The sequence below is a fragment of the Mixophyes fleayi genome, chromosome 8 (assembly GCF_038048845.1).
Source record: "Mixophyes fleayi isolate aMixFle1 chromosome 8, aMixFle1.hap1, whole genome shotgun sequence".
NCBI lineage: Eukaryota > Metazoa > Chordata > Amphibia > Anura > Limnodynastidae > Mixophyes > Mixophyes fleayi.
In genome coordinates this window covers 44,379,370-44,404,730 of record NC_134409.1, presented here as the reverse complement: position 1 = coordinate 44,404,730, position 25,361 = coordinate 44,379,370, and the positions used below count along the sequence as shown (strand labels likewise).

General features: G+C 39.4%; 1 protein-coding gene across 4 annotated transcripts in view; it reads left to right on the top strand.

Annotated features, from left to right (window-relative positions):
- Nucleotides 1-25,361, top strand: part of DNM3 (dynamin 3) — a 399,791-nt gene that overhangs the window by 236,842 nt on the left and 137,588 nt on the right. For all 4 annotated transcript variants that reach the window (XM_075182456.1, XM_075182455.1, XM_075182457.1 and 1 more), the window contains exon 17: nucleotides 1,796-1,905. In XM_075182456.1, the coding sequence (XP_075038557.1) occupies nucleotides 1,796-1,905 (110 nt within the window). The remainder of the gene's footprint in view (nucleotides 1-1,795; nucleotides 1,906-25,361) is intronic.

Genomic DNA, 25,361 nt, shown 5'->3' with positions numbered 1-25,361 from the left:
CCCTCACAAAAGGACTTCTTTCTACAAATATCCAGAAGTGATATAAACTAGGCCTGCGCCTATATTTTCAATGGGGCACCTTTTGTAATTTCTGGGTACACTGTATACAGAAAAAGACATTATCCTGTGCATTTCTATCCAAAACTTTCTACTGCACGATAGTCATGATTAATTAAAGGTTTAAATGAGGTAAAGTATTTTAAGAGAAAAATGGATAGTAGTGTACACTTAAATATTTTGTACCCTTTAAACTATTTTAGTTTCCTGTAACTAGCATTAAAAATGTGAACTGAATGTTTTCTTTTTGCATTGATTTTAAATAACTATGTAGGATTACTTTCCCTCTACTTAATAATGTAGCTCACTATAACTTGCAACACAATTAACAGATAGAAAAACTAAACTATGATGACAAAAAATGCCTTCTATTACAATAAAACTGTTCCAAAGCAACATGTTACCCACACATGACTGCAGGAGATTTTTATACAGTAAAGAATATTATTTTAATTGGGCAGGCGGGCAGGTAAAAACTAAATGACAGGTGACCACAGTGGTTAGCACATCTGCCTCACAGCACTGGGGTCATGAGTTTGATTCCAAACCATGGCCTTATCTGTGTGGAGTTTGTATGTTCTCCCTGTGTTGCATCGGTTCCTCCGGGTGCTCCGGTTTCCTCCCACACTCCAAAAACATACAGGTAGGTTAATTGGTTGCTATCAAAATTGACCCTAGTCTCTCCCTCTCTGTCTGTCTGTTTCCCTCTCTGTCTCTCTGTGAGTGTGTGTCTATATTAGGGAATTTAGACTGTAAGCTCCAATGGGACAGGGACTGATGTGAATGAGTTCTCTGTACAGCGCTGCGGAATTAGTGGCGCTATATAAATAAACGATGATGATCTATACTTTGGGACAAATCACAATGTCTCACTTGCGGATTTTTAAGTGTAATTGCACAAACATATGTACAATACATAGTAATTATTTTGTTCATTAAATTTGTATTAATGAAATGACTAATGAATGTTACTGTTTAATTGGCCTTTTTGCACTTTCACTACATCTACTATTGTTCTTGTGATTTGCATCTTTTAGCGACACTATAATATGATTCCTGCTTGAGTGCATATCCTGCTAATGGATAGAATAACTGTTTTCTAATGGATGAGAGCTGTCCCTTGCTATGCAGTAAAGAACCACTTTTGTCACCATTGTGCTCTAAAAGCTGCAGCAAGCAAACATGTGCATTAGTTTTCTGTTATCTTGGTATGCAAAGTTAGTTCTCACTTTCCTGTGGTTTAAGTAAAAATCATCACGAAAGGGTTTATGGCTGGAAAGAAAAAAATGAATATTTCCAGTTGGCAGTTCTCTATACAAATGCTAGTAAATAAACATACTGTAAGAAAAAGAGAAGTCAGGATTCATATTTACATTTTGGACACCTGATCTGGAATGCATTTGTGACACTGTCCAACTGGCTCTTTAATGAGTTGCTTGATTTGGAAATAATAATTTATAACTGCTGCAGGTTTTCTGCAGTCCAATGTAAGTTCAAGTTTGCAGTCATGAGAGTTGCACACAATAGATTGATTCATATATAAAGGGCAGAGTTCTCTGAAGCCAGTGGCACTGTGCTTTCTCAGATATTCTTGACTAGCTAACAGTCCTATCCTGCTGCCAAGCTCATTTAGGTTTAATTGAGGTGAAGGAAGTAATGCTGTGCAATGCTGGCACTGTGTGAGACCTCTACTGTATCCAGGCTTATTGGTTTGTTTTTGCTTCTTCTTTCCGAGTAGGAAAAAGAGAAGAAGTACATGCTACCTTTGGACAATCTGAAAGTCCGTGATGTGGAAAAAGGCTTCATGTCCAGTAAACACATCTTTGCGCTGTTCAACACTGAGCAAAGGTATGATGAGGAAAATAAAGTGAAAAGTCAAGTATAACATATATTAAGTGTTCACAATGATAACCTATTCCTCACACATGGGATCCAGGTACATATATCTCTGAGAGAGGAATTGTCATGTGTTACTCATCGTCTCATGATTTGCTGCTCTCTTTTCTAAATTGTTTCCACTATAAGGTCTCTACTCAAACAATCCACTTTTTAATGCAAAACATTTTTACGTGTAAATGTTTATCATTTTCGTTAATACTTGATGTACTAACATTAGGCCTTATTTAGAGATAGTATCAAATCCAGATAGACGGTGAAAATTTGCATCTGAACCAACCAAATTGTCATGCAAGGAGCCCAAAATTGTTTTCCTTTTTTGCATGCATGAAAATACTGCCTGATTTTTTTAGGCAGCACAGAAATAATGGGCAGCTTTATTTCTGCACTGTGATTTAGACTTGAGTTAGTATACTGTCCCCTCCCAATAGCAAATCTGTACACACATTCTAATTCTGCTCCTAACTCTAAATAAGGCCCATATGTATGCTGCTTTTAAGTGGAAATCCTATCATAAATACAGATTTATTTTCAGAATATGCAGAATCTGTATAATGTAGAAAGGTAATTTGAGATGCAACTGAAACTCATAGATGTATATGCAGATAAATTACATTGTTGCCCTTATAGATAGAGGATAGAGTTTGCCATGTATAAAAATGCCCCACCTCTTTCTCTGTATATTTAATTATTAATGTGCAAGTAAACTCAAAAATCAAAATGCTGAAGTCACTTTTCTTTTGCCAAATGTTAACAATGATGTTGTTGAAAATTATCTGTGTATAGTTTTGTTTACCTTCCCTCAAAATGAGACGACAGTAAGATCTTGATTGGTCAAATTCTCACAATCACTGACCAGAGTGGAACTGCAGAGGACCAATCAATGTTTTTGGAATGCTCATAGCACAAATCTCTTGTACATGCTCTGGTCAATCACCTTATACTATGAAGATCCTACTTCAGATGTTAGACACATTATAATAATCAGTATGTGAAAACTGTAATGTAACATGTTTGTTTGCACTTGTAGGACACTTGCTGTGGATGGTTATTTAAAATGTAAGCAAACCTATAAATACAAACAGCCTGCTAGCTCACTTATTTAAGTAATATGCTTTGTAGTTGAATTAATGGGTGTTTGTTTTTGTCAATTGTAAGCACCTGATCTGACTTTTGCATTGCTGAGCTTGAATAATTAAACACTATTTAGGCACATCCTTCCCCTCCACTCCCACTATCTGTTAGGGTCCCACAAGGCTCTGTTCTTGGCCCTTTACTTTTTTCATTGTACACCTCTTCTCCCTGGGGCACTAATTTGCTCATTCAGCCTCCAATACCACCTCTATGCGGATGACACCCGAATATTTATCTCTTTCTCTGACCTCTTTCCTTCTGTTCTATCTTGTGTCACCAACTGTCTTTATGCTATCTCCACATTAATGTCCCAAGGCTACCTAAAGCTCAACATGTCCAAAACAGAGCTTATTATCTTCCCTCCTGCCAGAGGCACCACCTGCCCTCAAATCTCCCTTACTGTCAATAACACCACAATATCCTTAGTCTCCCAAGCCCGCTGCCTTGGTGTCACAGTTGACTCTGCCCTCTGGTTGCCAGAATACGCCATTTTCTTACTCAACATGCCACCAAAACTTTTGTCCATTCTCTCATCATCTCCAGTCTTGACTATTGCAACTTTTTGCTATCTGGCATTCCTGACACCCATATATCCACACTTCAATCCATCCTAAATGCTGCTGCAAGACTGATCTTCCTCTCTCACCACTCCACATCTGCTACACCACTTTGCAAAACAACACTATCACTGCATACAACTCAAAACTCATATCAAAATACTCTCCCTCCCGCCCTCTTATATCTACCTCTAACCTGCACCTTGTCTTGTCTCTGGATACCACCTCTCTCTCTCCTGCCTACAAGACTTCTCCTCTGCTGCTTCCCACTTATGGAATTCCCTACCACACTCAATCAGAATTTCCCACAGCCTTCAAATCTTTAGACGCTCTTTGAAAACCCATCTCTTTTTAGAGTGACCTTATGCCTGATAGCACTATTCACACTAATGCACCCTCACAACTGTCCCAATCTCCATTCTAAGCTACACTCGCCCCTCTTGTTTAAGTTGTGCCCTCTTCCACTGCTAATGAGCAGGGTCTTCATACTCTTTGTTTTCATGTCTGCATTTATTTTGTCTGTTTGGTATGTCCCTGTTTTATGTATGTCCTGTTTTCCCTATTGTATGGCGCTGTGGAGCTCTGTGGAGCTTTACAAATCTATGATAATAATATTAATAATAATAATAATTTTTGCTCCATTAATTATAGTAGTCTATCTTACACAGTATTTGTGTGCAACAGTTTTTATAAATGAGTAAGATGGCATTTTCTATGTCTTTTTAAACTTTGTTGTGTTTTATTTAACTTTGCCAGTTTATTTTCTTTTCAGAATACTCAGATCACTAACACAGAGTTCCTATGTTAAATTTAGAATATTAATATTAATCAGATATATTTCATGTCAACTATTTAACTAACAAAGCTTTGCATATCTTAGTGTTCTATGCTTTAGCTGATTGCTGCAGTTTATAGAGAAGTTATTTCCCCTTTTTATCATAATTTTAAGGTCCAGCTACTCTTTACGGTCAATTCTTTGGAAGGCAGTTTTAATATGGTGATCTCTCACTAATAATTACAGTCCATACAGTTGCTTTTGCCTTCAGAGGCAGATTAAAGTACTTTGTTTGACTGCCTTTAGCCCATTATCATTGCATACCTCCAACCATTTCATATAGCCAAATAAAGAAATAGGATTTGTTATATAAATAAACAAAATATTAACACTTTTTTGTTTATAAACCTACCTAAATGCACATATCCCAGAGATACTCCCTATACACATTCACCTAAACCAAAGTGATTCCACTCTGTCTACTCAGCCCCAATCCTCCAAGCATTAGCCATTGCTTTCCTGTTCCTCCTCCCACTGCTCAGAACCCTCACCCCCTCCAAGGCATGAGCAGGACACATCCCCAAGGCTGCCTTAGTCACAGTTGACCAGAGGAAAGTAATGTATGACTGCTCTATGGTCAACCATGTGTAGGATTGTTCAGTACTTGCTATCAAGCATGTAGTTTAGGCAGTAGTAGCCCAAATTTGCAACCTAAATTACCAGTGCAAGACTGGCTGTCGGACTTTTCTAGTCAAACTGAGCAACGAGAGTAGAGGGCAAGAATCCAGAGCATCATGCTATCGCCAAGGCCCAACTGCGCCACAGAAAGCCATAAGAAATTCCAGACTATTCAGACAAATGTGTTTTCAGTGTCTGTTTAAAGGAGAAAAGCCCCAAGTATCCGTTTTATATTGTCCCAGACCTACAAAGCCCGGGGAATGATTTCTTTGTAACTTTTACTCTACCCAACCAAATTTTATTTCATTTTTTTAAAGGTATACCAAGTATGTGTACTCTATTAGGATATACAGTATATTCACACCTACCTGTGATGTGCTATCTGCATTTAACACAACTTGAATGTCTGTCAAAGTATTAATCAGTAGCCTACTATGATAAATGCTATTACAACATACATGGCAACTTAACAAAAACCGGACAGATCTAACATAAAATGAACTGTGCTCATTTGTTAAAATCTTTGCTACATGTATAAAGTATTTGTCTTTAGGGTGTAGTCATTTTGACAAACCTTCAGGCAGCTACACAATTTCACAGTTGTGAGCCAAAAAAGTATAAATTTGTGTGTCTTTAATATGTTTCCATTTTTAAATTTTTCTTTCAATAGGCCATTATTTTTTATTTTTGCTTTATTAACAAGAGTATATTACTTTTATCTAAGCTTTTGTTACAGCAGGGAAAAACATGCTCTGTGGGCCCTGTGTAGAGTTGGCCGCAAGTCCATTTGCGCAAAAAAAATACTAACTTCACTATTGCATATGCCTATAAAAAATACCTACGTTTCAGTCACATCTCTTGTATATGACTCTTTACGCTTACAGAGGTGAAGGAAATGGGGGTGCAAGCAGAGGTAAAGTACAATAAGGGAATTTCAAGTAAATGCAACTGTTGTAGACCTGGATGCAGAAGCAGAGACGCTGATCAGGATCTGTATCTGTTGACCAAGATACAAAAGCACCTCCATTCCTCCCTAACCCACTACAAAGTATGTTGAGGGTATGTAATACTTTTTGTGTGACAGTTCTTGCTAGTGTCATATACTTGCACAAGAATGCTTAAATGTTAGAAATAAAAAAAATGTTTACTTCTGTAGAAGGAACGAGGGAATACAAATGTTATTCCTGACAAGACTGGCAGATCACTAAACTGTTAATTAAAACCCTCTGGATATGAAAGGGTTAATATCACAATAGGGTAACCCTTTTTTTCCTTTATCATTCATTTACAAGAGCAAGTATTAATTTTATCAAAGCTCTTGTTAGCGTATGGAAACTCATCCTCTAAGACTAGGGGCACTGTGGGGAGAGCTTACTAAGTTTAGTAGGGCCACAAGGGATTCCATTCTGCAGTATGACTGCGTTCCCAATGATATCTGTGCTTACTTCTTTCCTGCAAAACTCCAGGGGGTAAATTTATAAAGCTGCGGGTTTGAAAAAGTGGAGATGTTGCCTATAGCAGCCAATCATATTCTAGCTGTCATTTTGTAGAATGCACTAAACAAATGATAACTAGCATCTGATTGGTTGCTATAGGCAAGATCTCCACTTTTTGAAACCCGCAGCTTGATAAATTTGCCCCCAGATCTCTTGAAAAAACTGGGATTTGCTGTAGAAAATACTGAAGCACAACACAAACAGCATTCTATAGTTTAAATAATATTTGGGTTTGGATTTGGAACTTAAGTTGCATTCGCATTTTTTAAATCGGATAGAAATTGCACACATGTATGCCCATATTAATATTAGCAAACCTCAATAAATATTTCCATTTTAATACAGGTATAAGTATTCTCTGACTATACGGTGTTTGCCATATGCATACAGATAGAACACACTGTAGGATGTGCACAATGCATATATGCAATATAAAGTCTTAATTCATGCACAAAAAAAATAACTAAATATAATAACAACTAATACTATCATCATTAATAAAAAAATACATATATTTCCTTAACATGAAATACATAAATTAGGATGTTCTTAATGCCTACTGTACAGGCGCGGGCTGGGAGGTATCAGCCCGGGGGGCACACAGGCGGCCGCATCGCATGTCACGTGATGCGGCCGCCTGTGCGCTGACGCGGCCGCATTGGATGCAGCCGCCGGTTACATAAAAAAAAATTACTGCTTCCACGGCGGGGGATGGGGGGAGGCGGCCGGCCCAAACAGCCGCTAGACTGAGCGGCCTGGGTGCCCGCTGCCCCCCTGCCCCCCGGTCCAGCCCGCCCCTGCTACTGTACATAAAATGTGTTTTTACAGTTTATCTTACTTGCAAAGCAAAACACATGTTCTAGCATGCACATGCCTCAGTCATCACTATCAGTCAGCACTTACATCTGCCCTGTAGCTGGTGCAAGTGATATGGCTTAAAAACACTTGCCACAGAGATGCCCAGAGCTTGTATCAGACGAATGTGCGTGCACTCAATCTTAGCAGGCTCTTACAGTTCATTGCCTATGTGCCCCTCCCCCGTTCTGCCCTTCAAATCATAGGAAGTTGGAAGTGTCATTTCCATTTATACATGAATTGCATGCATTTGTGTTCACTGGTGTGAAGATAAGATACATAACACAACGGGCCTGCAAAGGAAAATACCAGACTTGGACATATATAGGCACTGTCTGCCTTTCAGAGTGCATTACAACATGTCTCCTTGTGACACAATATTGTGCATTAGCCTTGCAGGCTGTACACGACCACATAGGTGAGGCACATAATTGATAGCTGGTGATCGCCTAAGAGGACAGCAAATAGATAAGATTTTTACGCTGCATCAGTGGGATTATGCTAAACCTGTCAGTTTACCCCCATTTACTGAGGTCTGCATGTCCACCCCCTGTTTAACTGCAAGTACAGCTGACCCATGAATCGTCATGCATGCCACACTTAGTTTTCATAGGAAGGGAAGCATGACACCCTCAATGACTTGGTCACTTTTGTCACATTTAACTAGATCGGTGATAGTCACTATTTCACCTACAATAATCCCGACAACAGTTAGCCCATCGTAAAACTTCAGATTAGTATAAACCCCATAAGGAGGAAATAATAGACTTACCATATAGCAGACATACAACTTTCCCTACATGCTTAATAGCTGGCATATATAAAATGCGACTTTGTCTCCAGCAAGAAATGACGTCAGTTACAATGGCCAGAGTGAGCTTACTGGTTTTAAAGCGGCGATGGGCGGACCTGCCGCCTGTATAATGTAAACCTTTTTAAAAAATAGACATTTGTAACTCTTTCATATTTGAAGTGGGTCTCAGTCAGCAGAAAGTTAAGGACAAATAGGGCAACACTTATAGCCGTCATACTATCTTTCACTATTCCTACACCACAACCAGTCAAAAGCCATGCTCCAGAAACTGTGCAGCTTTAGGAGTTGGTGAACACTGGGCAATACCACTCTGCTTTACTCAGAATATAAGAAGCACTCACAACTGTTTTGTTAGAATAAACTATTTTTCTTTAGTGGGCGAGTACATTTTCATACAAATGACGGAAAAAGTCAACAATAATTGGTCTTTTTTTATCACTTTGTGCTCCCTTATTTTCTCATTTGGAAAATACAGTAACAGTTGGAGTAGAAAAGGCACTAGGGCAGCGGTGGCCAACCCCTAGCTCTTGAGCCACGTGCATCTCTTTGATTGTTAAAATGTGGCTTCCAGCCAGGAGCATGAACTCATGGTGCTCTGGGCACCAACCAGGAGCATGACCTCATGGTGCTCTGGGTGACGGCAGGGGAAGATTGGAGATTCCAGCCAGCCGACTGCCAGTCATGTGACCCCCTCTGCACAACGCAGGGAAGTCACAATGTCACAAACAATCCAATAGGGGAAGGAGGAGGAGAGAGTGCAGCGTGTGGGCTGTTTGAGAGGTTAGTAAGGGGCATGAAGGGAGATCTAATCGCACGTGGGGAAGTATGATGACACTTAAGGGGCATGTGGGGTTGTCTGATGTGGCATGTGGGGAGGTCTGATGGCATATAAAGGGCATGTGGGGGTCTGATGATATTTAAGGGGCATGTGGGTGGTCTGATGTGGCATGTGGGAAGGTCTGGTGGTGTCATATAAGGGGCATGTGAGGTGGTTCTGTGGCATGTGGGGTGGACTGATATGGAATGTGGGGAGGTTTGGTGGCATATAACTAGCACTTGTGGGGCATTCGTGAGGCCTCATTTCCACTTTTTACCGCCTCATCTGGCAACACAATCGCTCCCTCAAAGAACCACATGAACTCAAATGGGAGGAGGACATGGGGGAATCGCTTGTTTCGGAGGACTGGGACAAAATTCGCCTCAATAAAGCTAAAACCTCGATCTGTGTCAAAATTAGTGAAAATGTCCAGAAAGTATATTATCGATGATACCTGGTCCCCCATAGATTACACACTATTTATCCGGGCTCCTCCCCATTGTGTTGGGGCTTATGTGGTCAGGTGGGTACCCTGTCCCACATTTGGTGGCACTGTCCGAAATTAACCCCCTTCTGGAATTCTATTGATCACCTGATTTTTAATATTACTCAAGTCTCTCTCCCTGCTTCTCTGTCCTATACCTTACTGCCTTCCCCTTGCCTGATGTCCCTAAAAATACCCAAAAACTTATTACACACATACTCAGTGCAGCGAAATGTCAGCTTGCACTATTTTGGAAAGATCCAGAACCCTCTCCTTTCCTTTCCATTATCAACCACATCTGGAAAATCTATCTTATGGAATATATTACAAGCATCTTACGTCATACTCCGGTCCCATTTTCCGGTCTGGGTGAGATGAGTAGCCTGATAATATTTAAGAAAATGGGGGACTCCCAGGCCTCCATCCTGTGAGGGCTTATGAAGGATGTTCATGCGGATTCGTGGTTTTCTCTCAGGTCAGATAAATTTAGTGGTTAACTGTTGTAGGAGTTTGAAGGAGCTGACAGGGACTTTAAGAGGGAGGGTTTGAAATAAATACAGTAGCTACAGGAGAACATTCATCCTGAGTGTGTTTATGCAGCCTGTTCAGGAGATTGCAAGCTTGTCCCATCTGAGAAGATCAGCTTTGAATGCCGCATAGAGTGGAGGAAAATTGTCAGCGTATAGTCGGTCATAAGTACGAGTCAGATAGACTCTTATTTCAATTTAGTGGGTTGCTATCGAAAATCGAAGCTGGACTTAAGGCATTGGAGTTGCGTCAGGGGAATATTGAGATCTAAGATTTCGGATTTGGAGGGGTTGATTTTATTATTGGAGAGGTGGCGGAAGAGGGTGAGGTCATTAAGTAGGTTAGAGAGAGAGATGAGGGGATTGGTAGGGTGATTAGCATGTCGTCCGCATATAGTGAGAGCTTAGATTCAGAGGGGCTGAGAAAAATGCCAAATATGTCGGGAGTGAGCCTACTTTTGCGGGCCAGAGGTTTAATCATAAGTGCAAATATAAGAGGGGAAAGTGGATATCCCTGGCCGGTGCCGTTATGAATTTGGAAGGAGGAGGATTGGAAACCATTGGCCAAGACAGAGGCAGTGGAGTTCAAATGAAGGGACACTACAGTTCACAAAAAGGGACCCACCATGCCCATGGTTGCTAGGGTCTGTTGCCATTAGGGCCATCCCACCCTGTCAAATCCTTTTCTGCATCTAGAGCTAGAAGCAAGGTGGGAGTGCCGCACTGGTTGGAAACATAGATCAGGTCGATGGCGCAATGTGTAATGTCCAAAGCCTGGCTTCCGGGTATAAATCCCACTTGGTCCGGGTGGACCAGTGAGGTGACAACACAGTTCAGGCGCTTAGTAAGGATTTTTGCAAACAGTTTAAGGTCCACATTTAAAAGTGATATGAGCCTATAGTTGCTGCAAGATTGAGAGTCTCGTTCAGGCTTTGGGATCCCCACAATATCCACCTGGGTAGTGGCCGGGTCGAACTTGGAGCCTAGAAGCATAGAATTAAAAAGCTCCAACAGCATGGGCAGGAGGGGAGCAGCAAAAGTTTTATAGTAGATTGCTGTGAAGCCGTCGGGGCCCGGGGCTCAGGCATTTATCAGTTCCTTAATAGTCTGCTCAGTTTCTTCCATAGTGATGGGTTTATTCAAGAGATCAGATTGGGACGAGGTGAGTTTGTGTAGGGTAGAGGGAATATAGAAAATTAGAGATCTTAGATTGCAGGACATTTGAGTTGGTAATATGGGGTGTGAGGTTGTAAAGTTCCAAGTAAAAATCCTTAAAGGCATCAGCTATACCTTTAGGATCATACGTTAAGGCGCCAGAAGGGGTCTTAATAGAAGAGATATGGTTGCATGTGCGTTTATCTCTCAGCTTCTGTGCTAATCTGTCCGCCTGGTCTGCATTCTTGTAATAGTTTTGGTGTAGCCACCGAATGATTTTTGCGGCCTTTTTGGAAAGGACTTGATGGAGTTGTCCGCACAGGGATATTAATTTTAGCCGAGTTTTGCGTTTCGGGAACCGATGATGCAGTGATGTGAGTGAGGTGATTTGTGACTCCAGTTCAGTAATATTATCGGATTCGGCCTTACGTCTAGCAGCTGACAGGCCAATAAATGTGCCGCGTATGGTGGCCTTGTGGGCCTCCCAGAGGAGAGCAAGGGAGATGTCTGGGGAGGTTTGGTAGAAACAAAGTCCTTAATTGAGTTTGAGATGAGGACATTTGATCCGGTTTCAACAGCAGGATATCGTCCAAGCGCCATCTATAGATATTTTTGGGCTCTTCATTTCTGACTAGTTGGCCACCCTGTGATAGGTAGACAAATCTATTATTGTCTTCACTCTTCCTGTCACCACGCTTCTCACAAATGAGTGCGATTACACTTCCTGCTTATATTAGTGAGGAACACAGCCAGTGTCTTGCTGTTTTTTTTCCTTCTTTTTCTGAATAAAATGAAATGCTTAAGGGAAGAGGACAGATTCGTGCAGGCCTATCCGGGATTCCATGGAAATACCCAATATTCCTAATATTCTGAGGGCCCCACCTCCTACCCTACATCACAACTCCTCCTGAATTCTCCCTTCACTCTGCTATGAATCTAGTACAAGATACACAAAAAGTGTTATAAGGTCAGCACTACCCAAAATAAATACTGGTTATTTTAGTCCAGACATTGTCTGATTATTGGCTCCCTTAGATTCAAAAAGAGAACCTTAACTCCAGGTGCTCTATCCCAAGAAAAATTGAGATCAATGCTACTAGGAATATGCGCTAGGAAAACCATAAAAGAGAGCCACAATAGATCAAGTGCTTGTGGACTTTAAATAAGAAAATGTAAAGTGTAATTCTCAGACAAGTAGATGTTGGCTACTTTTGGCAGTCTCCTTGCCTCTTTGGGTGGCTTGTCCCACTTTTCTGGGTACCAAGTAAAAGGAAGAAGACCATCAGTGGTCTTTAATTTATGTGCAAAAAATTCAACTAATTTGCACCCCCTGCTTTGTAACATGGTTTGTCCCGGAGAACATTTACTCCTTTTTTTTGCCTTACTTTTCTTAATGACTCAGGCCCTGAGTAGCTGTTTTCAAAAAAGGTGCTGTTTCCTTATACTAATTATCTATCAAGTACAGAAGTATTGTTACATGTGGAACACTTGATATAATTAGTTAACTTAAGGTTAAAATCACTTTTAAGCATGATAATTGTTAATAAGGTCTCCCAGGGTATAATTGCACATTAAAAAATCAAAGCATTATACTGAACTTAAAGACATTTTAATTACATAGTAATATGACTTATTAAATTGTAATAGATGGTAATTAACTAAGAAAGAACAAGCAAGCATTACTGTGATGTAGACATATCCAATATTGTAGTGAAAACTCTGTCCATACATCATAACTTGCAATTATAAATTTATTATACATATTCCAAAACATTACATATTTTTTTAATTAAAGTATATTATATTAATTGCTCTCTGTATTGTATAGTTTTTGCTAGATTGTTCTCTGAATTGTACATTGGTCACTACAGCACTCTCATAAGTTGTTCACTTAGTCATGTATATAATACTTTCCGTTTTATATACAGGTCGTTTGATTGCTCTATGCTTTGTGCAGAGGTCACTAGATTGTTCTCTGTATCATATATTGTTTATTTAAATGGGGTCCCCCATTAAAAACTGGTCTGAATGTGTTGCATTGATTACAATCCTTCAAATAACATTTTTAGTATATTTAAGTGTCTGTGTAAAATCACACCTACCCCAGACAATCCTTACCCTCATAATTTTCCTCTGGAACTTAAAAAAATATATATTATAGATCCAAACTCCTCCACTCCCTTCATTATTCATCCAGGCATGTATTGTGCATATTTGCTTGAGTAGGATATTAATATCATTATTATCTTTTATTTAAAAGGCATCACAAAAGGTCAGCAGCACTGTACATGACATTTACAGTAGTAAAAAAACACACAGCAACGATCCATAACACATTACATAATACATGAAAGACAGAATAGTACAAATACCCAACATACTGATAATAACAAATAATACACCAGTAATTTGGAAATGCAGATCAAGTTATTTACGGAAGACAGTGAGTTAGAATAATGGTAATATCTGACATGAATTAGGCCTGGGCTCAAGGAAGCAGGCCTAGAGGTACAGAGGGTGATGGAATACTAGAAGGGGAGTGCGAGGAAAGAGGGCCCTGCTCATGGGCCTATGTCCTAAAGGAAAGGGGAAGACATAAATAGGATGGTGCCAAGTGGGGGAGTGGAGATGATAGCCAAGGCAAAAGAGTTAGGAGTATCGCTGATAGGATTGAATAAAGAAATGAGTTTTAAGGGTATTTAGCTAATTATACCATTATGTGCCAGGAGGTGTTCCACCTCATGGATTCACCTTCTCTACTGATGATTGTGGTTTTTTCACTCACTAGACTCAGCAAACATCCTGTACCAAACATGAGTCTGTTTATTTCCTAAACAAATGTTTCCAATGCAATCATATGTAAAGCTGTGTTTAATGTAATTATGTATAGTTGTATTTGGCTTACAGAACATACAATTCATTTTGTTTCTGAACATTGTATATGGTTGTTTTGAGATGTCATATTAATAGAATAATTTAGTTTCAATGCATGTATGTGTTATGTAACATTGAATCATTGCCCTGCTCTGTACTTCCTGATAGTTTGAGTCATAGTCAAGTGTTATGATTAGTCATCTGAATGCACAGAGGATGGTATGACTATCCTTTTTATTTAAACCAACTTTAAAGGATAACACAGTCCAAAACTGAAAATCCAGTTTAGGATGGAATTCCGTTACTTAAACATTAATCCAAAATATTACTTACTTGGTGTCTGGCGTTCCACTTGATCTGGGGCTCCCCCCATGTCTGCCGTGGTCCTGCATCTTTAATCACACAAAGAGTTCCTCTGATGTTTGCTACAGTTCAATGTGTTTTTTTCCTTTGACATAGGTACAAATAGTTTTAAGGCACAATTAGCTTATTATTTAAGCTGAATCCTGACAGGTGTTCTTTAAGATTAGCTTCATACTCAGTATGTGGCATGGCATTGTCTTGCTGATACATTTTATACCAGGCAATAATTTAAATGGTATTAATAGACTTGCATGAAATGTCCCCAGTTTGTACATAGAGGGTCTCATTTAGGAATAAATCCATCTTGTTGATGCAATTTTGCACCTATGCAAAACCATGTTGCACTGCAGAAGACGGTGGGGGATGTTAAAATGTAACGTGCACAAATATTTAGCATCAGGAGGGATCATGGCTTTGCTCAAATTTAAATTACAGTGCAAAAATTAGATGCTAGCATTTGTGTGCTACACGCAAGAGCATACAAACAAAAATTACATTTGCACCCATTGATTTGCACCATGGTTTGGGCTAGAGCAAATTTGCACCATTTATTAGCTTTGCTCCTAACTCTAAATGGAGCTCTAAATAGACATTTCTTATTGTAGATATAATAGTAAACTTTATTATGAACTCTCTTAAATAGAGATCCAGCTTCCAGTATCTGATATTTCTCATAAAGATACATATACATATTTCACAAATCATTTTAGGCATACTAGCCTACTCTCCCGGAATTTCCAGGAGGCTCCCTAATTTCGGGGCGTCCTCCCAGACTCACGGAAGAGTAGGCATCCTCCCAGAGGTGATGGAGGCGGAGCTTAATGACATGATTTCGCATCGTTAATCCCCAACCCTGCTATGAAATGCTGTGAATTTTGGCATTTCCTAGTAGAGGCCGGGCTACAGTGATCCAGTGGTGTTACCACGCTCCCTCCTACCCCCCGTCACATGACCTCTCCTCCCGGATCTCCAGGAGGAGAGGTTTGAAAAGTGGGCAAGTATGTTTTAAGGTGATCAGCAATGTAGGAATTTTTTGATACCTCCTAGTAGTTACTAGAGTTTACATCTTCAACATATTTTATTCATATTTTAATAAATGTTAGAGGCTCTCAATCCTGCTATTTTAAAATGTAAACAGTTCCAGCCTAGAATAAGCACAGGGGATCAATAAAATGCTTGGCAGTTTCACAATGGTCACAGAACTAGAAAATTATTTTCCCTATTACTTGCTCCTGCCTTTAACTGTCCTACTCTGCCCCCACTCCCTTGTCTCGCTGTTCAGGGATATTTGCAGCACTCATATGGTTCTCATATATCTTTTTTAGGTGTTTCCTGTTTGTTGCTGAATCTTTTCACCCATTCATGTATGCAAAGTGCGATTTGGAATACTTTGGTGCTCTATGCTATGCAGACAAGAGGAGATTACTTTTGTGTATACCTTTTCAAAATAAAGAAGTCAACATAACCCACTTGTTTCCAGACATAATAGTTAAACATAACTTTGATACTTCTATACAAAACCACAATCATATTGCAATGTGATAGCAATTTAAAAGGCTCATGTTGTTGGCAGCAAAAGACATACAGACAGCTAAAACAGATCCACGCAATTTTAGAAGATATTTTAATGTTGAGCTAGGCTACGCAGTACGACACAAAAATAAGTTTCTATTTTTTTAGACACATAAATCAGCACATGTAAAATCCTTCTCGATGAGATACTGTACAGGGATCTGAAAACAATATGAACATAATCCTACTGTTATCTGCTTGGTACTGAATGGGATTATTTAGCAGTATGCTATTCTATTAAATTGTTGTGGTGTCTCTCTATTTATCACACTGTGCTAAAAGTATGAAAGTCAAGAATCTGAAATATGTTCATTCTTTTTATAACAAAAGATGAAAGTATGTCCAGCTTGAAAATAAAAACTTTGGACCACTTCTAATTAATAATTGGATTAATACGATTGCAAATCCATATAAAATGTAACCGTTTACTCTTCCTAAACTGCTCATCTGTGCCCTTCACCGCATATTGCCCAGGTAGTTTACTGAACAAGTGACATGCTTGCGATAAGCATTGAAAAGCATGTTAAAGCTCTGGCAGCATTCAGTAGTAGGCTGCAAAGACGGGAAAGAAACAGCAATTGTTGTGGAAGTCCTATTGAAGAGAGTCTCCTACTAATCTGCAATGTTGCACTGACTAACTACTGATGCGATGTTAAATAAAGGTAAGAATAACAAAATAAGGTTAAAAATCAATAAGGCTCATGTAGACTTGGACTCATTATGTTCGGTCAGACGCATTTCAAGTTGTTCAGCTGTATATTATTATTATTATTACCATTTATTTATAAAGCGCCACTAATTCCGCAGCGCTGTACAGAGAACTCGCTCACATCAGTCCCTGCCCCATTGGGGCTTACAGTCTAAATTCCCTAACACACACATACGCAGACAGAGACAGACAGACACACAGACACACAGACTAGGGTTAAGTTGTTAGCAGCCAATTAACCTACCAGGCGCTGTTATTAATAAATGCAGAAGTCACATTTACCTTATAAAATGTAATTGAATTTGGTTAAATACAAACATCTGTTTTTTCCTCTTTGAAAATCAAATGGGCACCTTCTTTCCTGCCGTAGTCCAAATGGAAATTACAGTTAAGTAATGAGAATAAATGGCAGTGACTCCATATAATATAGCGGCCACACTAATGAATTAAGTACTATCAGCAACGGTCAATCCGTAATCAGCCAAACAGCAGCAGCCGGCTAGTGCGGCTGATTGTCATCATCGTCATCACTGTGGATTGTAGCACCAGCACCACAAGAGATTTGCCTCCTGACAGGTGAATATTCTGTCACAACTAAGTAGACACGTCCTTACTGTACATGGCCTATGAGTCATGAAGGTAGCATTGAATGCCACATCCACATTCACAAGCTTAGTATTAGGACACATTGGAATCACATTTTCACTGTGAGTAGCTTTGAAAAAAACATAGCAATAACCACGATAATGTCCAACAATATAAAAATTAATTTAAAAAAATAATCAGTACAAAAATAATATATCTGATTAATTCTAGTAAGCTTATAAGTCACACCAGGATTAAGTTTGTATATCCATCAAATATATATGCGAACTCTAGATGTATATGCAAACCAATATGATTACTCTCAGGGATGTGAGTCACATCCCATTACCAGAGCCACTTGTAAAGTGGTGGGAGACTTGTGTAAATGTTGTAAATTTGCAACTATAGTCTTTGGTTTGGTGCACTTTATCAGAATAATTTCATGTGTCACATTGCCAGTCTGGATCTGATACCAGGTTTCAGGGTAACATTGAAAAACTGGGAAAAATATATGTGATTATATATTAACTATATTTTTATATTCTAATTGGCACAAGTTAACTGTAATTTGATTTGATTTTCAAGCATACATATATTTAGTGATGATTAAGCTTTTATTACAGTATTTCAACATGGATGTGTGATGAAAAAATGAATTGCATGGCATCGGTGCCTGCAACTGTTCATTAACAACTCGGGGGGTGGAAAACACTAAAACACAGTTTAATAAAAACATAGAATTTGATGGCAGATAAGAACCACTTTAATCTGCCCACTTTTTAATTTATGGTAATCTCCAACCCAATTTAATCCTCAATTCTTTGTAAGGATATCTTTATGTCTATCCCAAGCATATTTAAATTGCTCTACTATATTAGCCTCTACCATCATCATCATCAGTAGCAACTATTTATATAGTGCTACTAATTCCGCAGCGCTGTACAGAGAACTCACATCAGTCCCTGTCCCACTGGAGCTTACAGTCTAAATTTCCTAACACACGTACAGGGAGAGACTAGGGTCAATTTGATAGCAGCCAATTAACCTACCAGTATGTTTTTTCTTGGAGTGTGGGAGGAAATGGGAGCACCCGGAGAAAACCCACGCAAACATGAGGAGAACATACAAACTCTACACAGATTAGGCCATGGTCGGAAATTGAACTCATGGCCCCAGTGCTGTGAGGCAGAAGTGCTAACCACTAAGCCACCATGCTGCCCAACCTCAGATGGGAGACTACTCCACTTATCCACTACCCTTTCTGTGAAGTAATTTTTCCAAAATTTCCTCTGAACCTACATCCTTGCAGTTTCAGTGCATATCCTCATGTTCTAATGCTTCTCTTCCTTTGAAGCATGTTTCATCCTGTACCTCTTTAAAACCCTTGATATATTTGAAAGTTTCAATCATGCCCCCATTTCCTTTCTTTGCTCCAAACTATAGATATTAAGATAATTTAGTCTTTCCAGGTAAGTTATGTGCTGTAGGCCATGCACCATTTTAGTTGCCCTTCTTTGTACAGTCTCTAATGTATTTATAGCCTTCTGGTGATGTGGCCTCCAGAACTGAACACAGTATTCTAGATGAGGCCGTACCAATGACCTATACAGTGGCATTATTACTTCTTTCATTCTGCTACTGATTCCTCTCCCTATGCAACCAAGCATCTGATTTGCCTTCGTCATTGCTTTGTTACTTTGCTTACCTGCCTTTAAGTCACATGAAATAGTGACCCTTAGATCCCTTTCCTTCTCAGTAGTTTCCATAAAAGTGCCATTAATACTATATTTAGCTTTAGGTTTTTGAGATCCAAGTGCATGATTTGGAATTTTTTGGCATTAAACTGTAGTTGCCATGCCCTTGACCATTCCTCTATTCTACATGGATCATCAATCATTTGTTTTACCCCTGCTGGTGTGCAGGGCCTGATTAAGGGTTCTGGCCGCCCTAGGCTAATACGGCCGCAGCGCCCCCCCCCCCCTCCTCCGAATATATAGGTGTATAGGAACACTCCTGAATATGAATGTTCAGGTGTATTCTCCAGCATTCAAATTTAGACAGATTGTGCCATTGTCTCTTACCTGTTCTTGCTCTTCTCTCTTGCAACTTTGTTATCCTCTCGCTGGCTTCTGGAAAGTTGGCGTCCTTTTTTGAAAATGCAAAAATGTATTATAATACAAACCCTGAATGATTAGGCCCTTTAGTTAAAACAAAACACTCCATTATGGCCAGCTAAAAGTACCCCATTGGACAGGCATATATAAGCAATATCTGAATATTTGTTGTCAATCAAATACAAACCTCTACCAGCCCCATCTCACTAATATTTAGTATTCTAGTGATTGCTGAGACCACCCATGTGACCACCACACAATCATGAGATTCTGCCCCCCAAAGCTGCTCTATTTTTTAAATACCCCCTGCAGCCATTTTCCTTAACCACAACCCCCCCCCCACAGCCATTTTCCTTAACCCCTGCTGCAGCCATTTTCTTTACCTCCCACCCTGCATCCATCCCCCTTGCAGCTATTTTCCTTACCTCCACTCTGCTAGCTAGCTATCCCCCCCCGTCACATCAAAACTCCCCCAGTCACATATATCAGCTCCCCTCCTCTGCCCTCCTTCATACATATCAACCTCTCTACCTCCCTATAGATTTTCATGGCAGCCCCCCCCTCCCACCCTATAGATTTGTATGACAGTCCCCCTCTCCCTCCCTATACATATGCATGACAGTCCCCCCTCTCCCTCCTTATAGATATGCAGGGTAGTCCCCCCCCTCCCTATAGATATGCAGGGCAGTTCCCCCCCCTCCCTATAGATATGCAGGGCAGTTCCCCCCCCTCCCTATAGATATGCAGGGCAGTTCCCCCCTCCCTATAGATATGCAGGGCAGTTCCCCCCCTCCCTATAGATATGCAGGGCAGTTCCCCCTTCACTTACCTGTAGTTGTGCCAGCGTCGCTCCTCTCCTCAGATCAGCAGATAGGAAGTGAAGACGTCCTGCTTCCTGTCTGCTGCACAGCAACAGGCAGCCTGGCGATTGGCTGTGTGTTGCTAACCACTGACCACCAATGTGGGACAGTGTCAAAAGCATTACTAAAATCTAGATAAGCTACATCTATGGACCCCTTGATCTATTACTTTAGCGACCCAGTCAAAAAAGTCAATAAGATTTGTTTGTCATGGTCTCCCTCCAGTAAATCCAAGCTGTTTGTGGTTCTGTAAGTTGCTGGATTTGAGATGTTCTACAACTCCTTATTTTAAGAGTGTTTCCATCAATATCCCTACTACTGATGTAAGACCTACTGGTCGGCAGTTGATTGTCTTGCTTCCACTTTTGTGCAGTGGGATTACATTCGCTGGCCCTCTTTAAAAATTGATGAGGCCAAACGCTAGTAATTTTATATAGTGCATTTATATTGCAGTGTAGCCTGAACCCTTTAAAATACAGGTGTATCCGTTTACAAACGTGGGTGAGACAGAGTGACGGCATAGGTCATGGAATTTGACTCATTCCAATGAAACACAGAAGTGTAGATTTCCATTACTAATAAATATAAAATAAAATATTGAGTCAAATGCAGAAATACCATATACATCTAAGTTTACATAAGTGTGTGAAATTGTCAAACCGAGAATGGTACAGAAACCTGATGGATTCCTGATACATTCACAGGCTACAGACTATTGTTACTAATTAAACATTTCAATACCACCAAGCCTACACTGTAGATCCGAACTACCTTCACCTGCTGTCAGACACGTGCAGCATTTTCTATGTGTATTTTACTTTTAGTCTATTCTACTGTATTGTCTACCCACAATCTGTGTGTTTGAGTATGTGCAGATCGATAGATAGATCAGGGAGCCAGCACATAAAGTGTAAAGATAAAACCCAAGACTTATTCACACATCAATAACAAAAGGACACCCATTTCTGTGAAAGGAATCACATTTATAAAGGGGTGGCAAAAAAATTTGGGAAAATATATATAAGGTTAAATGTAAATATTATACTAGCGAATAAAAAGCAGGACCATATGTATTGAGATATGTACTTGGCCTGTGTTCAGCATCATTGCAGGAAATACCTTTATGTCACATGTAATAGGCAGTCCTTATTGACAGGTATACACTTCTCTTGGGGAAGCCCAATAGAGATCCTCGACAGTGAAAGTTGCTCGTTGACTCTTGGTTCATAACAACACAGTGCCCTTTACATGTTTTACTGAAGGAGCATAGACATTAAAATCAATCCCCTGACATCCAACAATGACATAACTTCTGCAGTACTACCTTTCCCCAAATACAGTAGATGAGCACCAAAGCATTTTTTTATGCAATATTTTTATTTTAGTTCATGCAAAGTGGCAATTACATTTATTTGGATGTGCCAATTCACAAATTACAACTCCTGCCTATTCCATCCATGATATAGCTATCACTCTTCAGCTGGCAAAGTTTTAGTTTCACCTCACATCCAACCTGCTGCAGACATCTGCCCCATACAACAGATTACATTTTAGCTGTGAACAACTCTCTGTTCCATTCTCAGTTTGGCCTTTTCACACACTTATGTAAACTTAGATGTATATGGTATTTCTGCATTTGACTCAATTTTTCATTTTAGATTTATTAGGTTTTCTATTTGGCACATACAGACTGCCTGAGATATGCAACCATAATTTATTTAATTTTTTTCCCCAAAAAGTCCCTTTTGACCATGATGTCAACATTTAATAATGAATAAATTATAAAGAAATACTTTAAATGACTTTTGAATTCTATGGGGCATATTCAATTGTTTGTTTTCCGCGCCGCGGAAAAACTGTTACCGTTAATACAGTAATAGTTAGCTGGATTTCAGCCCTCGGCTCAGGGAGCTGCGAGCTGAAATTCAGCGAGAAAATTACTGTGTTAACGGTTTTTACGCGCACTATTACCGTAGTAACGGTAATAGTGCGACGAGTGCGAGATTTTCGGCGTTTCCGCCGATAATTGAATATGCCCCTATAGGTTATGTAGTTTGTGAGTCAAAGCAGACTGTTTTAGAATTGTAATTTTTTAAATACATATAACCAGTATAAATATTTAAAAATATACAACCAGTATACACATTTTTATAGGGTAAATATTTCTTGGTATTTTTAATCTAAGTACCATTGTGTAATAGAGCAATGCTGGATGGGGAAGAGCCACACATTTGGCATTAATGGACTCAGAAGAGAGCAGACTTCTAGTATGTCCATTAGTTTTAACTACTTGATGTAATTTGTTTCGCTTATTAAAAGAGTTATAAAAACACACAATGTTTTACAGTTGTTTGGTTCGTTTATGATATCATAAGTTTAAGCAAAATACAAAGTTCAGTTCAAGTGAGGTAGGAATAGAAAGCAGAACTTGTCCTGAAAAAATATATTTACATTCAATGTGTAAAGAGCAATTTGGAAATCAGTCTGGCCACCTGAGGTATAAAATTGGCACGCACCTCTGGCAGACAAACATTAAATGAGAAGCTAAATTTTGTGTGTTTAATTTGATGAGCTATTTCCATCTTATGTTGGCAACTCTGCTTCTTGACTTTGACATCTGACTGTATGTTTATCCTTATATATGTTACACTGTTCTTTTGTTTTCTGCAGTGGCTTATCTCAAGGCAAACAGAAGGTCATTTACTAAGAACAAGTTGCCTGTTACTCAGTGCAAATACCGATTTGGCGCTGACATGCGCCTTGATTTGCGCAAGTGCTGTTACCAACGCTTGATTTCCATAACTTCTAGCTATGCTTTTCCTCCTTTCCTCCTTTCTCCATATTTCTCCAGCAATTATGTATTATTGCCATATCACTATTTATAGTAACACGATAGTGATAAAATAAAACTTTATGTTGGAAGCACTTTTGTGCTGGATATCTTATTAGCTCCAACACCTCATGCAGTCTTCACCGTCACAGTCAACACCATTATCACCAACCTCCTCATTATTAGAATTCCTTCTATTCCATCATCCCCTGTACCTCTTGGCCTGCTTCCCTAGCCCTGTTTTCTTAAGCTTCAGCCTACTTCTTGCTTCTACCATCACTTTCACTCATTGTCCCAGATATAATTTGATTTGCCTTACCATGTTACCTGTGTGTGTGTGTGTGTGTGTGTGTGTGTGTGTGTGTGTGTGTGTGTGTGTGTGTGTATATATATTTGCTCTTCATTTTTTGTTATTTCTGTATCATGTTGTGTAATGGGTCAATGTTTTCGGTATATGTCATATACAGTGCTGCGGACCCTTTGTGGTACCTTATAAATTAAAGATAATAATAATAATATTAGTATGCAGTCTAAATTTCAATTTTTAAATTCAAACTGACTCCCCTAATGCAATCCATGTTTCCCAAGAGGCATCCTTGCACACTACGGCTGCTGCTGCCGGTGGTGATATTTCTATACTAAAGGGGACCAAGAGGAAAAAGCTTCGTTTTTAACAACAACAACAATTCATCATCATCATTTATTTATATAGTGCCAGCAGATTCCGTAGTGCTTTACAATTGGGATCAAACAGTAATAAAACAATACTGGGTATTACATTTAGAGAGGTAAGAGGGCCCTGCTCGCTCTCAATCTATGAACACTTGTCTGTGAACCAAGTGCTTTGAAACTTTTTCACGTTGGAGACTATGTATAAAATGTTACTCTGTGTTCTCTTTCTGTCTAAATGTGTTCCTAATTATGTACAACATTTAAGGTCTCATTTACCTAAATGGCATTCAGGTACAAAATTTGAACTGAACCACAGCAATCAGCAATTAACTTTATTCTGTCTAGTGCAAGTTAGAAAATTAAACTGAGACATAAAAGTGTCTGATTGGTTGCTATGTTTTAGTATAAATATTGCAGCTACATGTTATGTTAATAAGTGAGCCCTATGTGTAACTGATATCTAATTTTGTGTGTTGCAAGATCATAATGAAGACAGCAGAATGTATATGAAGGGTATAAAAATGGGGGAATTAAACTAATTTAATCACATGGACTGGGAAATGACATAGGTGTGGAAAGAATTATGCTATGATGTTCAGTGTAATTTGGGCACGGCAAATACATGGGGTTCAAGGCACCAAAATCTCCATTGATGAATATCTGGCTCTTACATGCGTAATATACTCTAAGGATTCCACCATGGGGAAATTTAAATGGTATACTTCCAAAATGTTCCTGTTTAGGTGATCATGCACATTTAAGTATGATATATTAGCAGGTGAAGAATGTTAAAAAATGTGCTTTGTATTATAACATGCATTGCCTACTGATCTGAGACACACTTTTATAGAAATAGTGAGCAACCTCTAAATTAGTCTCTCTGCAAATAGAGCTGTGCTTAAAGTCAAAGGAGGAGGAGGTTATTAAGAAGTACAACCACACAGTAAACGTTAAAAGCCAATAGGCAGCTAGCTTTGATGGATCTAGACCAGTGATGGGCAAACTTTTTCAGGAGCGGGCCAAATAAAAAAAAAACTTTAGGCGGGCTAATATAATTTATTAAAAAACTCAAATATCGAAATATATAATACAAATTTTTTGAATGGGACGGGAGGGTGTTATATAGCAGTGTTACCTCTATAAGTGCAGCGATCGTACAGACACAGCACTTATTTCAGCAGGTTGTTGCAGATCCGTCTTTCTGGTGAGCCACTAACTGACAACACAGCAGCCAATCGAAATCCGCCTTCGTATATGGCCCAGCCCATCTCTTCTCACATGACTTTCAGCCATTAGGGGGCGGGCAGGTGTTTGAGTGATTGACATACGAAGTGTCCTTTTAGGAAGGAGGATGAAGTGTAATGGAGGAAATGGCTGGGAAGGCATAAAAATGAAGGTTCTGACACACAGGGTCGGCCCTAATAATTTTAATGACATTTTTTTAAAATATTGGCGGGCCGGATAGAACCTTTAAGTGGGCCGGATCTGGCCCGCGGGCCGTAGTTTGCCCATCACTGATCTAGACAATGAAAACAAA